The sequence below is a fragment of the Rhinoderma darwinii genome, chromosome 5 (assembly GCF_050947455.1).
Source record: "Rhinoderma darwinii isolate aRhiDar2 chromosome 5, aRhiDar2.hap1, whole genome shotgun sequence".
Taxonomy (NCBI): domain Eukaryota; kingdom Metazoa; phylum Chordata; class Amphibia; order Anura; family Rhinodermatidae; genus Rhinoderma; species Rhinoderma darwinii.
The window spans coordinates 94908255-94923498 of NC_134691.1; the positions used below are offsets into that span (position 1 = coordinate 94908255).

General features: G+C 41.6%; 1 protein-coding gene and 1 non-coding gene across 3 annotated transcripts in view; one reads left to right on the forward strand and one right to left on the reverse strand.

Moving 5' to 3' along the window:
* Positions 1-15244, forward strand: part of GAREM1 (GRB2 associated regulator of MAPK1 subtype 1) — a 124158-nt gene that overhangs the window by 18277 nt on the left and 90637 nt on the right. Inside the window, exon 2 of one of the 2 annotated variants that reach the window (XM_075826305.1) lies at positions 12620-12760. In XM_075826305.1, the coding sequence (XP_075682420.1) occupies positions 12620-12760 (141 nt within the window). Of the gene's footprint in view, positions 1-12619; positions 12761-15244 lie in introns of those variants that run through there. The other variant, XM_075826306.1, reaches the window with a different exon arrangement.
* Positions 8312-8420, reverse strand: TRNAW-CCA (transfer RNA tryptophan (anticodon CCA)). Its single transcript has 2 exons — positions 8383-8420; positions 8312-8357 (listed from the first exon to the last, which is right to left on the reverse strand). It is a non-coding gene; the product is annotated as a tRNA-Trp (tRNA).

The window sequence follows — 15244 nt, forward strand, 5'->3', positions numbered from 1 at the left end:
TACGTGTTGATCATTTGAGCACTGCATTGTGGGATTATTGTATTGTAGGTCACTTGGTCAATGCCAGACGCACTTCAGTTAAACTATACTTACTTTTTGTGTTTGTAGCTACTGTATCGTCCCAGAAGTCACTCTCCCAGTTTGATATAGTTGCTGTACCCTTGCCTACGGGCTGTACCCACACGCTGAAATACTCTTCTTTGTTGTGCACTGATTAATAATGCAAAAACAAGAAGCTTCATGCAGCAGCCATATCGTTGGGATCATCGTGGGGCCCTGTAGGAGGTAAGTATATGGGGAAGGGGCACTGCCACTGACAACAAGGGGAAGGCTTGTGCCAAACGCACCACAACTTGGGGTCACAGAGTCATCTTGCTGCTTTGCTGACTTTTAGTTGCGGACTCCTATACCTGTGTAAGGTTTGTCCAGGTCTGTTCCAAACACATCACTTCTTGACTGGACTGATTTTATTTTTATTATGTAAAGACCTGGCATGATAAATAATTAATTTTATTATCTTCCTTTGTGCAGAAAAAATAGCTTTGCAGTACATCGATTGCGTAGTATGAAGGAAAATAGATACTGTGTGTAACTTTGCCCACTGACATACATTGATTTCTCTGCATATGGAAAAACCGTGCCAGGAAATCTACATTATTGCGTGTCGGTTTCCTGTCCTCTGTAATGATCCCTTTTAAGGAATCAATGTGGGGTCCCATTCTTATGTCCTGTAGAGTGTGTTCCCTGATCACTATTACATAATGTATTATAATGCATCAATTTAAAATGATGGACGTCGCTTAAGGTGATGGCAGAACGCATTTGTTCTGATCATAATTTACTTATTTTACAGTGTGGTCACAGGGATCTTAAAATGCACCAAACGGAAGGTCCTCGCCCTCCGTACCGATGCTCTCTACACTTTATATGGAAAGAAATTTATTTCTGATGTTGTTTTCAAGAAATCCATCACTTTTGATAGCAGAATAATACAGCAGGCGAGGCTTTTCTTGCTGAGAAAATAGTACCCCAACCGTCCCATCTATCCCAATAGTCTATCTTATTGGGGGGTTAGTCAGTCGTTGAATAGATCTGCCGTACAACAGATCCGGTGCAGCGCCATGGTGTCCCTTATAAACCGAAGCCATGACGCCAGTGTAAATATAGTGCAAGGTTCTGGACTAACGGTAGTGATGCCAGCGAGTTGAGCTCTTGTAAGATGCTACGGCTATGCTCTACAATGAATACTTTTCCTGAATTCTCATGTTTTCGCTCTGAAAGGGAAACTCCACCAAAGTAACGTTTTCTAGTTAATCGCGTCTTCAATCTACTTCTTAGTTCTCACCCCCGCAGCCTAATTCCCGGCATTTCTCTACATCTTGGTATTAAGTGAAAGGGTGCGTTACGTTCAGCAATCTGAGTAAGAAATTGTGTCTTGTGATATATATGCAGAGAATGTGGATGTGACCTTGACCATTGTAACCAGTGAGTGGCAGACTATTGTTTCATTGTCCCAACGTCAGAACATGCAGGTCGAGGCAGCAAAGGATGGATACGTGGCATATAACCGCTCTAGATACAGTATTGTACTGCAGCCAAGGTGTTATGTGCTTCCACAGCCTGAGTTAGGCCCTGTTCATTTAGTTTTTTTGCAGGCAGAAAATTCTGCCCCAAAATTCTGTCTGGAATTTTATCTGCCTGCACGCCGTTTGCCGTGATTTTCGCTGTGTTTTTTGCCCGCAGCCACAGAGCGCAGCGGGCAAAAGCGTTGCGAAATACGCTTTCTCTGCCTCCCATTGATGTCTTGTCAATGGGAGGTCAGAGACGTAAACGGCCGAAGATAGTGCATGCCGCTTTTTTTCCGCTCGCATTTTCGCCCGTTGTTTGGCACGGTTTCCGCGTCAAACGTGTAAAAAAATTCAGTGTGAACAGGGCCTTAATGGAGGGGGTGGGTGTCTCTGTTTTTACTGGTCGTTGGACTCATATGACCAAAAAAGCATTTGACTAAATCCTTGCCAGGGGGTAGACGCCGGTCTCGGCATTAGTACATTCATTGGTTATGTTATGCTATGGTTTATGATTATTGTCCGTTACCTGTCTACGGATAGGTGCCCGTGCCGTAGAACCATGCCGGGAATTATGGAGCATGTCCTATTTTTTGTATTTTATGGGCCGTGCTCCCATTCTTTGTATGCGAGCACGGCTCGAAAATGCGGCCTATGGATACGGCATGTGCATGAGGCCTAAGTTTTTTGCGGGATGGGTTGTGGTTTTCTTTAGTACTATTTTGAGGTAAATGCGACTTTTTGATCACTTTTAATTCTATGTTTTGTGAGGGGTGGTGACCAAAAAATAGCGATTCTGGCATTGGTTTTTATTGTTTTTGCGGTGTTTACCGTACAGGAAAATTAACATTATAGTTTTACAGGTTGGGTCATTACAGACGCGGTGATACCAAATAAGTGTACATTTTTTTTAAAGTTTTCATTTTTTTCCTATAATAAAAGACTTTATTATAGGAAAAACGGCGGTGTTTGTTTGTTTTTTTAACTTGAAACATTTATTTTTACACTTTTATTCAACATTTTTATTAACTTTTTGTTTTGTCCCACTAGGGGACTTGAGGGCCTGCACTTTTGATCTTTATTCTAATACATTGCACTACCCATGTAGTGCAATTCATTAGAGCTGTCAGTTATTCACTAACCGCAAGCCTATTGGGCCCCGCCTCCAGGCGGCACCTAATCGGCTTCCATATGTGGCAGACCAGGAGGCCATTGTTAGGCCAGGCCGGGTGCCATAGCAACGCTCGGCAATGCTGCGCATCGCAGCGATGCCGATCGGCTAAAAACCACTAAGATGCCGCGATCGCTTTTGATAGCGTGTCAGAAGAGCGGAGAGGTCCTATTTAAAAGTAACTTGCCCAAGAATTTTAGAGAATATAGGTCGAGAAATTGAAAAGCGTTTATCCTCCAAAACCATTCAATGAGTAGTCATTCTCCACTCCCACCATAAGATGCGCTAAGATATATTCTATTGGTCTCACTTTAAGAATGTGGGCGCAGAGTGCGTGGTGTTCTGCATACTGCTGTGCTGTTTCCTTGGCAACACACGTTTTTAACTTTAAAAATTAGCTGGGGAAGGGCGACATACAATGTAAACGACATAATCACTTCTCCAGCAATGTAGTTATAATAATAGTACAAAGAACACTAACCTCGAAATGAGCTCTACCTATAATAGCTCTGCGTCCGAAAATTGCATGTTACAAATAGTTTCCTTTTGTTGCTGCTACTTTCATTTCTTGTGAGCAATTACATTCGATGGACACTTTTTTTTTTTAATTTTTATTTTATTTTATTTTTTTCTACCAAAACTTTTATGGGCTTCTAAACTTAAAGGCTAAATAAATGTTTAACAAACTTCTGACATATCCTAGTGACATGTCAGAAGTTTTGAGTGATGGGGGTCCGAGCACTGAGACCCCCACCAATCGATAAAACGAAGCAGCTGAAGTGCTCGTGTGAGGGCTCGGTCCCTTTGCTTCTGTTTGGCTTTTTCCAGGAAGCCGATGTATCAGAGTACGGACTCCCAGACTTTCTATTGAGCCCGTACTCTGCTAAATTGATTTCCAAAAAAGGTCGAACAGAAACGAAGCGGCTGAGCGCTCAGCACTTCTGCCACTTCGCTCTAGCGATTGGTTGGGGTCTCAGTGCTCGGACCCCCATCAATCAAAACTTTTGACATGTCGCTATGACGTGTCAGAAGTTTCAAGGTTTAGTTACACTTTTACATCCAATTAACTCGAAGTGATGTTAATGTGTGCCCATGTTCACCCACCATCGAGGGTATCGAGCACACTTGATGGTCGTATAGCAATATCGGACGTGGAAAGCTAGTGCCAAGAACAGCGCACGCAACACAATTCAACAATGTGGTAAGGAAAACAAAAACACCCATTACGGTGGTACAAAAGCATTTGTCATCCACATAAACATAACGTTCAAGGGGGGGGGGGGGTGTCGTATTTTACAAAGTAGATTTGTGTTACGGAACAAGAGCGAACATTACAAGGAAGTTTTCACTTCTAGGCACTTGCTAAACAGACACCCAGTGTTTGTCAATGCATTATGGGAGTGAATGGCCGATGCGCTAAGACTTGGTTAATACTTTATTCACACTGGATTTTTATTTTTTTTGGTATATTGTCCCCTACTGTCCCTTATTTTTTGCTAAGCTACAAATGTATACATTGTAAACACTAATGTAGGGGACAGATGGCGTGTAAATGCAGGATCAGACCACAAAGGGTTTGCAGTTTAACCAGGGAGACCCAGAGATCTGCACATAAGCTGAAGACGTTGTACAATGGTAGGATATTTGTAATAAAGTCTCATTTCAAAATTGTTCCATTTTTTATTTTACAACAGAGGTGTCCATATATTAATAGGTTCAGCACAGACGATTCTATTCCATGAAAAGACTATATGGTAGGTCGGTCTGAGTTCTCTATGCGTTACGTCTTCCTAGAATCAAGCCAACCAGCATTGCAACGTGTGGAGCATTCTGTATTCATATAAGAAATAGGTGAAAAATCATTGTTTGTTTGTTTTTGTTTTGAGTTGATATTTGTGGATTGTTTGGCTTTTTTTTCCAAAGCTGGATTCACACAAGGTTTTTTTTGAGTTTTTAAAAACACAGCGGGCAGACATTTGCTTATAGTCAATAAGATAATTTTTTTAGGGATTTTTCTACCAATTCCTGGGATGGCTATTAGGCTGGAATCACACGTGTCGTTTTTGATGGAGTTTTTTGGGCCCAAAGTCAGGAGTGGATCGAACAGGAAGGAAACGTTTAAGTCTTTCCTTTTATTCTTCCATTTCCTTTCCGGACCCACTTCTTGCTTTGGCTCCAAAAACATTATCAAAACCTGTATATGTGATTACCGCCTCATGGTGATATTTGATACGTTTATGCTTCTAACTTGGTAAACGTGACTGACATCATTGTCACCTAAACCCATTTACCTGAACATTGGCGCTAATGCCCTCGGTGTATGGGACTCCTAATAATCGCCTGAAAGATATTTCTGAAAAGTTCAGCCAGCCGCAAGACATCATAAAAACTACAATTGGTTGTACGCGTTCCTTGTCTACAGAATGTTAGTAACACATATAGAGCTCAAGCATGTCTCCATGAGAAAACCGACAATTATCCATTATTATTGATTACTATGAAATCTAATAGACGTTCTATGATATCTCCTAAGCTCTTCTATTATGGCTTTTACTTGTCTAGGATGGTTGTGCGTTTGACCTTCAAATATTATCCTCAAATCTGTTTATTTGCAGTATTCATTAACCGGTTCAGGACCACGCACAATCTAGCCTTTTTTTTTTAGCACACGTTAGTTAATTGTTGGGCTAGCGACGTGATTGTGATGTTTGTTTTCATTTTTATACAGACAATTTTTGCTTCTTCTTCTTGTTTTTTTTTTTTTTTTTTTTTTAGCATTTCTCGGCATCAGCCCTATTAGGCAATGTTCACACAATGCGGCTACGCTGCGTAGAAGTACCCACCGCATCCGCCCTGGTCCCTGCAGGGAATTCCAGCCGAGAAACCGCACCAAATTGAGGTTCAGATTTTCGGCTGGAATGTCTGCTGCGGAAAACTGCAGGTAAAAAAAAAAACCTATACTTAACTGTAGTCATGGCGATGCGTTCCGCTGACGTCCTGCAGTCCGGCCTCCTGGGATGATATTTAATCTCTGGAGGCCGGACTGGACGCAGAAGCAGAGTATTCTATATATATTCTAAGTTGCGATTTCTGCGGCAGCTTTTCCGCTGCCAAGTTTGCTATATCTACATCTCCAATGTATAAATGGGCGTAAGGGCCTTGAATTACTCTGGAAAAACACTAGCACAATGCCTACAAACAAATTCCCGTTGCTGTGCTGTTCACATGAGGTGTATTTTTACGCTGCTGAATGAAAAAAATGCCTCGATTAGCATGTCACTTCTTGAGGCGTTTTTGGAGCTGATTTTTCATTGACACTATGAAAAACATCTAAAAAAAATAGGCTTAATTTTCAGCTTCAAAAAACTTTTTGAAATCGGAGTCTGTTTTCCCTTAAAAACCGCTCTGTAATTTTCATCCACTTTTTGAATGTGTGAACATACCCTTATAGTGATTATTGTCACTGATAGGGCTGCGCTAAATCTAGTTAGATCCAGCATCAGTCTCCTACTACCGACATCCCGGCGATCGTGTGACCAGTCACATGACTAACTGGACCAACAGAGGCAGCGCCGCTGCCTATGTTTTATACGCAGTGCTCATTGGCTCCAGGGTCCCTGGCAGTCTTTGACTGCTGGGCACCCAACATTCAGCTGCCCGACTGCTCAGACAGCAAGCTTGAACCTGCACCGTATATATACAGTAGGCGATCCTCAACCGGTTAATCATTAATAACTGAAATTGTAAAGCAGGTTCGCACTGATTTTTCTGTTTTATATTATTTTAAGTAGAAGTAGGTGTCACATTTTATTTTTATTCTAGAATTGCATGGGAGACAAGTGGTAGATACTTAATGCCAGATTAACCAGAAGAACCTATAATTATATGTAAGTGCTAAGGATATAGAAAATAGATTCTATCTTTCTTAGACAGTACTGAGGCCGTGATGGGATTGGCCTCATATTAGACAGTTCCATATGTCAGCTCCTCAGGAGAAGCATCAAGGAGACTTGATATAGGTAGCTTTCTTACACTCGGCGTTGTTCTTATGTGTATCTTCTTTTGTGCAAGTTATTTAATGAAGGGTCTGCAGTTTTGAAAACCCACTTTCATATACCCCTTTAGGGAATTATGAGTTCATATAGGGGTTCCTCTGTTCAGGATCCTCTTCTCTTTGATAGACTGTAGAGTGCCTCTGGCTCTAGAGGACCTGTACTGCATTACACAGACTTGATATGATTTGTATGAATATGAATGAGCACTATGTAATACTATATTTACCCTGTAGTGGCGCTGCTGGGAAATTTAACACCTACTGCCACCACAGGGGCATTACACGTATTGATAGATTTTCCCCACAGATGATCGCTGATCACTGGGGGCGGCAGCAGGGGGATAGAGAACCCCTTTTAAACCCCAGATATAGTTTATCTGTCCATTAACATTTGTTTTGTTTGCTTTTGTTGAAAGACCACTCCTGCCGTCCATTCTCGGTGAAAAAACCCTTCATAGAAGCAATGTGAACACGTGGCCAAGCCATACATGCATGTTAGGGTTGTGATTGGCTGTAGTAACTGCTGACAGAACAACTTTTTTTCCAGCAATTATCATGCCTAATCATTGTGGGAGAGTCGGGACAATCCCATCAGCATTAAAATATTGTCCGGTCCCATCTAAACCGGCAGTTTTGAACTAAATTCCTCTAATCTGTTTGGGCACTTTAAGGTCTATGACTACCTTTGAAAGATGTTCTGTAGTGGATACGTGCAAACAATGGGTGACATGTTGATATTTGTGGGCTTATCCTTACTGGACTAGTGGTATTACCCCTAATTTGACATCACAGAAACTCACCACATTTTGATGACAAGGGGAATAGATTGCTCCTACAGCCCATTACTGCTTCAAGCTTTGAAGGTTATGGACAAAGTCATAGTATTGATTCTAGTGCTAAAGAAGCACGGAGAAATTGGAGACTTAATTGATGGCTCGTCTGTGAAATAGGCCAGATCTTTCTGCGGAGTTGGCTAAATCCAGGGAAAAGCAATCACTAGCAGGAATAATACTCCTTGTTGATGCCAGCCATACAAAATACCACATTAACCAACTATTTCCAAATATAAATCTACTTTTGCAATATGTCTAAAGGGGTTGTCTATGTTCTAGTGAGTTCCTCCAAAAGGGGACTCAAAAATCGCCAATTAATGATCGACCTGAATAGCAAATCAAATACTCCTATTGCAAAATACAGGCAGGAGAACCAGTATAATGCAAAATATAACATCTTTATTAGATACAACATAAAATACAGAATATAAAGTGGAACGACAAACCCATGATGCAAGGATCCCCACACATAAATACTAAAAACCTCCTGTAGAAAAAAACGCATAGGTAAATACAGCAAAGTGCAAGCGCCTGAACAATAAATGCAGCAGCCCTATACTGACAAGTTAGGGAAAACAATTAGACTAGACCGGCACAAAAAGGAGGACAGCATACAGTCCAAAAGAGGGGGACCCTGATCCCCCAATACGTTTCACCACCTGTTTCGTCTGGGGGGTCTTCTAATACTTGTCAGAAGTGGGATTTGAACCCACGCCTCTATTCAGAGACCAGAACACCCAACTAGGGAAGAATTTTCATCTGGAGTCTGGCGCCTTGGACCGCTCGGCCATCCTGACACCCGTACGAAGCAGGTGTCGAGACGTGTTGGGGATCAGGGTCCCCCTCTTTTAGACTGGATTCTGTCCTCCTTTTTGTGCGGGTCTAGTCTAATTGTTTTCCCTAACTTGTCAGTATAGGGCTGCTGCATTTATTGTTCAGGCGCTTGCACTTTGCTGTATTTACCCATGCATTTTTTTCTACAAGAGGTTTTTAGTACTTGTGTGGGGATCCTCGCATCATGGGTTTGTCATTCCATCTTCTATTCTGTATTTTATTTTGTATCTAATAAAGATGTTATATTTTGCAACATACTGGTTATCCTGCCTGTATTTTGTGATAGACTTCACTAGAACATATACTCCTAATAGGCAGCAGTCGTAAAGATAAAACGTCTATTAGATCCAGTTCACACAGTCTGTGGATTGCTGTGTATAAAAATGCTGTACTTGCACAGCCATCAGCGTTCTAATATATCTGTTTTGCATATCCTTTTGTTTGTGCGCACACGTATGCCACTGTGCGGGGAGAGCTTAGAAAAGGACACGGGGATAAAGCAGAGTTGCAGCCCCTTCATTCTCCGAATCATTCTCTTTGGTGTTGACAAAGAAAAGTCAAGGTCCCTAACAAAATGTATTTGCAGTTTTGATTTGCAGTTTTGATTAATAGGACAGTACTGAAACACTTTGTAAAACTGTAAGGGCCTGTTCACATCCGTGTCAGGCTTCCTTTCATCGGTTTCCGATGAATTTCCTTTTTTTTTTGCGGAAACAATCGTGTAATCGACTATACTCCATTGTTTCCGTAAAAGGAAAAAAACAACTTTACAGAACGGAAGCAAACGGAAACCAACGACAACGGAAGCATTACCATTGAAATCAATGGTAATGCAAACGGAAGCTATGGTTTCCGTTTGGCTTTCCGTTCATCAGTTCCTCCGACGGAAAGATCAAACGGAACAGATGAACAGAAGCCTGACGCTGTTGTGAACACACCCTGAGGCCGGTTTCACACAAGCATAATATGGGGGCATGTTTGTACCCATTTTACAGCTGTGATTACGGGTCTAAAGACCTGAATTCATAGGGAAATACACCCAAGCGGACAAACACTGATTTCTGTTTGCACCTTGTGCATGTTCAGTTGGTAATTCACAAGTTGGTTTATTTGCGTTACGTTTGCTGCGCTACAAACCGAATAATTCAGGCAAATGAGAATGACGTGAGAATTTCACTTCTCCAGTCCAGTAGTATAAAAGATTGTATTCTGTTATTTGTGTCGTAACAGTATGTGCGGCCCATAAATTTGGAACTGGTAGGACGCCACTCTTCTCAGTGCAACAATGCCACAAAACTAGAGAATACGTCATTAATAAATTTTCCCAAGCCAGTCTGCCAACCTACATATTCCCCCCAGTTGTGTTTTATTTACTAACTACATTAAGAATTCTGGTTAATAAATGAGCACGCTTATCCGTCTGACCTCTTTTTGGGTTTATATATGACCGATTATGTGCAGTATTTGTTAATATCTAATCTCTTCCTGAAAATGTGATGTTGTATTTTATCATTAATTCCTCTATTGGCTTTATAATGTCTTAATCCTGTTATTTGTGCTACATTATTGTTAAGCATGCTGCTCCAGCCTGTCATTACACCAGTGCATGTGGGCACTTTCCTCCTATTCTGTGTGCCATAATTCACTGACTGATAGCAACTATGCATTTAAGGCCCCATGCACACAAACGTGCTTTTGCGGCCGCAGTTCACCCGCAAGTCTGCAGGCGGATTGTGGCCCCATTCGTTTCAATGGGCCCGTGCACACGACCGTGGTTTCCACGGTCCGTGCATGGCCCAGGAGCCTGGACCGCAAAAAGAACGGACATGTCTTATTACGGCGTGTTTTGCGGTCCAGGCTCATAGAAAATAATGCACGCAGCCATGTGCATGGCACGCGATTTGCGGGCAGCTCGCGGATGACACTCCGCGGCCGGCTAACTCGAAAATCATGGCCGTGCACATGGCTAAGGTCGTGTGCATGAGGCTTTAGTGTATAAGTGGGGATCATCATACTGCATATATTGTGCCTAAAGGGAACTGGTCACCAGCATTTCACCTATTAAACCAGCAATACCTGGTAGAAGTGGGTGAAAAACTATTTTTATGTGACCTATAATTATCTTCTTAGTCGGCTCTGTACCTTTTAGCATTCAGTTTTTTTTAGTGTTCCCGTGCCGTATGCTAATGAGCATAAAAGAGTCACATCTTCATTAGAAAAGAGAGTCACATCTTCATTAGAAAAGAGTCACATCTTCATTAGAAAAGAGTCACATCTTCATTAGAAAAGAGTCACATCTTCATTAGAAAAGAGTCACATCTTCATTAGAAAAGAGTCATCTTCGTTTGAAAAAGTCACATCGTCATTCCTCAAGCCTTTATGGAGTGAACCCCAACTCCTTACTTTTGATTGACAGCTTCTCGCCTCCTCCAGCACACACACAATCCCACACTTGCGCATCGATGTCCTGTTCTGCTGCGTGTGCACGACGGGACACGGAATTATTACCATAAATAGCACAAAAGACCGTTATTTACGGTCAGAGGAGGAGTTTAGGAGAGGGGATAACGGCAATGAACTTTTGACCGCAGCGGCCAGCGAGGGGTGAGTAGGGTTTAATAGGTGAAATGCTGATGACCGGTTCCCTCTAAGTGGGCTAGAGCTCTGTACTTGTTAGAGAGGCACAATCACAAGTACGATCTTACCCTAAATTGTCGTTTTGTCAATGTGACCACCTGAACATTCTTACAGTACCCCCTTTTTCTTGTGAGATTTCTTCAATAGAGTTGGTGAAGAGCAGCCACTGTCTAGAGTTTTGCACAGGGTCTCAAACTGTGGGGTCCATCAACATGCCTCTTGTTACCATATTGCTTTACTTGGCTGTTAGTCGCACTGGACTGATTTTTCAAGTAGTCTCAGCTGAAAAGAGTGCAAAAAGTGTCCCAGGACATGGGCAGAGGGACAAGGTTATTTACTGCGGTTCTTCAAGGACCTGTTCAGTAGTAGAAATGATTGGACTTTTTGTCTTATGTTGTCTACAGAGCATTGAAAGAGGTACATCTGTATTTCACAACTGTAAAAATAGCATCTATTCTTGGATTAATATTTGATTATAGATATTACTTATGGATTTACCTTTTGATATCTCACATTGGTTCCATGAGTGTCCTGTTCTTCTAAGATCATGTCTTAAAGAGGCTCTGTCACTAGATTTTGCAACCCCTATCTCCTATTGCAGCAGATAGGCGCTGCAATGTAGATAAGAGTAACGTTGTTTTTTTTTTAAAAACGAGCATTTTTGGCCAAGTTATGACCATTTTTATATTTATGCAAATGAGGCTTTCTAAAGTCCAACTGGGCGTGTATTATGTGCGTACATCTGGGCGTTTTTACTTCTTTTACTAGCTGGGCGTTGTGAATGGGAGTGTATGATGCTGACGAATCAGTATCATCCACTTCTCTTCGTTACCACCCAGCTTCTGGCAGTGCAGACACACAGTGTGTTCTCCAGAGATCACGCTGTGACGTCACTCACTTCCTGCCCCAGGTCCTGCATCGTGTCGGACGAGCGAGGACACATCGACACCAGAGGATACAGTTGATTCTGCAGCAGCATCGACGTTTGCAGGTAAGTCAATGTAGTCTCTGTCGCCTGGTGCCGGTGTCCTCGCTCGTCCGACACGATGCAGGACCTGGGGCAGGAAGTGAGTGACGTCACAGCGTGATCTCTCGAGAAGACGCTGTGTGTCTGTGCACTGCCAGAAGCTGGGCGTTGTGAAGAGAAGTGGATGATGCGGATTCGTCAGCATCATACATTTCGAGTCAGAACGCCCAGCTAGTAAAACAAGTAAAAACGCCCCGATGTACGCACATAATACACGCCCACTTGTACATAACTTTAAACACGCCCAGTTGTACTTTAGAAAGCCTCATTTGCATAAATATAAAAATGGTCATAACTTGGCCAAAAATGCTCGTTTTAAAAAAAATAAATAAAAACGTTACTCTTATCTACATTGCAGCGCCGATCTGCTGCAATAGGAGATAGGGGTTGCAAAATCTGGTGACAGAGCCTCTTTAAGTGTGACCATATGTCAGTCCATAAGTGGTCTTTTCTGTGAAGCATATTTGTAATGTATATACTTTTCTTTTTTTATCTTAGGGGAAAACATTGAAGGCCTGCGGGAGAATGACTATCTCTTGATTCACTCATGTCGGCAGTGGACAACAATCACAGCCCACAGTTTAGAAGAGGGACACTATGTCATAGGCCCGAAGATTGAGATTCCTGTGCACTATGGAGGTATGACCAAAAAAAATCTCAGTACTTCTTTTCTAGCTATAGGTCAGTGAGCCTTTTACCAATGGAAAGTAAATAAACCGGTCTGCAAGTCTGACTTCCATTAAAGGGATCTGATGATATATTGCAATTGCGTTGATATATTGTATTGTTGAATTTGAGTGTACAGTGCCCAGTAATTCATTTGATGACTATACCATACATCGGGTATTCTGAATGATGCAAGAAGATCACCCCCCCTCCCCCTTTTATCTTTATTGTATGGTATCTTTATTATTTGCTATTCCTTACATATACCCTCAACATAACAAATATTATTATTATTGCGTGGATCTCACTCATTATCCGCATCAATGTTCTCATTGGTAACTGCTGCGATTCAACCTAGCTTGGATGTGGACGGTTATTTGGATCCACACTGTAAGATTATGGAAGAGCAGTGATTTCTCTCCCGCTGCTGTTGGCAACACATTGCAAATTGAAAACTGTAGTATTGGCCTTGGGGTCATCTGGTACTGCCCATTTGCAGCTTGGACATTGGTGATTGGCTGTAAAAGGTTTGTTATAAATTGTCTGTCTTTTATGTGTAATCTGTTTTATTACAATTTTCAGGAAAACCCAGGGTGAAAAACAACCCGGCATGGAACAGGAAATACAAGTCACATCATGGGTCACAGCAATACACAACACACATACCTGTAAATCATAGCCATATTAAACGTATACAACGACACGGTTATAGAAAAGCTATGAGGTGGACAATTGTCGACCTGGAAGTGGACTCCGATCCAAAAGATATATAACTTATATGCTCTCCGATAAGCCATAACTATTAGTGACCTGGAAGTCAACGATTGAGAACATAAGGGAATGAGAAAAGAGTGATCAATAAAAATCAAAGGGAGGAACAATTTATAATTTTGTATACAAAAATATTGTCCCTTTGAGCTCACAGGATATTCTGGAAAACATCTGAGGTTTGGAATTGTATCCAAATACTCCATAGTTTAACCCCTTCCCGACATTTGACGTATCCATACGCCAAAGTCGGGTAGGGGAAGTATGGAACGGGCTCACGGAGTGAACCCACTCCATACGATGCCGGTATCGGCTGTATGTTACAGCCGACACTTCAGATTAATGAGCGGCTCGAGCACGATCCCGCTCGTTTAACTCGTTAAATGTTGCGGTCAATACCGACCACAGCATTTAAATCGTTAGAAAGAGGGGGGTGACCCCCTTTAACAGCTCATCGGGCCCCCCGCAACGGGGCGATGGTTGCTATGGCTGCCTGGGGACCTAATGTGCTCCTATTAAGCCTTGCCTCCGGGAAGGCGTAATGAATGCCTGTCAGAATCACGATATACTGCAACACATTAGTATTGCAGTATATCGTGAAAGCTATCTAACGATTGCTGGTTGAAGTCCCCTAGGGGGACTAATAAAAAGAAAAAGTAAAAATGAGTTAAATAAAGTTTTTGGGGGTTTTTTTTATGTAAATTTTTTTTTAAAAAAAGTTCAAAAAAAACAAACCTTTTCCCATTTTCCCCCTAGAGCATAGTAAAAAAATAAATATAATTGGTGTCGCCGTGTCCGTAAAAGTCTGAACTATTACAATATATCTTAATTTAACCCGCACAGTGAACGCCGTAAAAAAAAAATTGTAAGCGCCAGAATATCTCTTTTTTTTTTTTTGGTCACCTCATCTCCCACAAAAAATGAAATAAAAAGTGATCAAAACGTCGCATGTACACCAAAATGGTATAATTAAAAACTACAGCTTATCCCGCAAATAATAAGCCCTCATACCGCTTAATCGACGGAAAAATAAAGTTATGGCTCTCGGAATTTGGCGGCACAAAATTAATGTTCTTTTTTACACTTAGGTTTTTACATGTAAAAGTAGTAAAATATAGAAAAAAACTATATATATTTGGTATCGCCGTAATCGTATTGACCCACAGAATAAAGTTAACATGTTGTTTTATTTGCACAGTGAATTCCGTAAAAACGATGCACAAAAAACAATGGAGGAATCACTGTTTTTTTCATTTTCTACCCCACAAATAATTTTTTTACCATTTCCTAGTACATTATATGGCACAATAAATGGTGCTACGAAAAACGACAACTCGCCCCGCAAAAATCAAGCCCTCATAGGACTATATAGACGGAAAAATAAAAAGTTATGGCTTTTGGAAGGTGGGGAGGAAAAAACGAAAATGAAAATCTGAAAAAGGGCTGCGGCGGGAAGGGGTTAGGAAAGCGCTCCTGCGAGCCATTAGTTCATCCATCCTCATGATATTTTTCAAATCCTGCTCTCGGAAGTCGCAGTGAATCTCCAATGTTGCAGAGTCGCAGCATGCACCGCAACCAAGAGAAATCTTCTTAAGGTTTGACTGAGAAACTGACGAGAAGTACAACAGAGCCTTAAGGGGTGTATTTGTTACCTTGGTTCTGCTAACTCTGTGGCGGACCTCAAAGCCT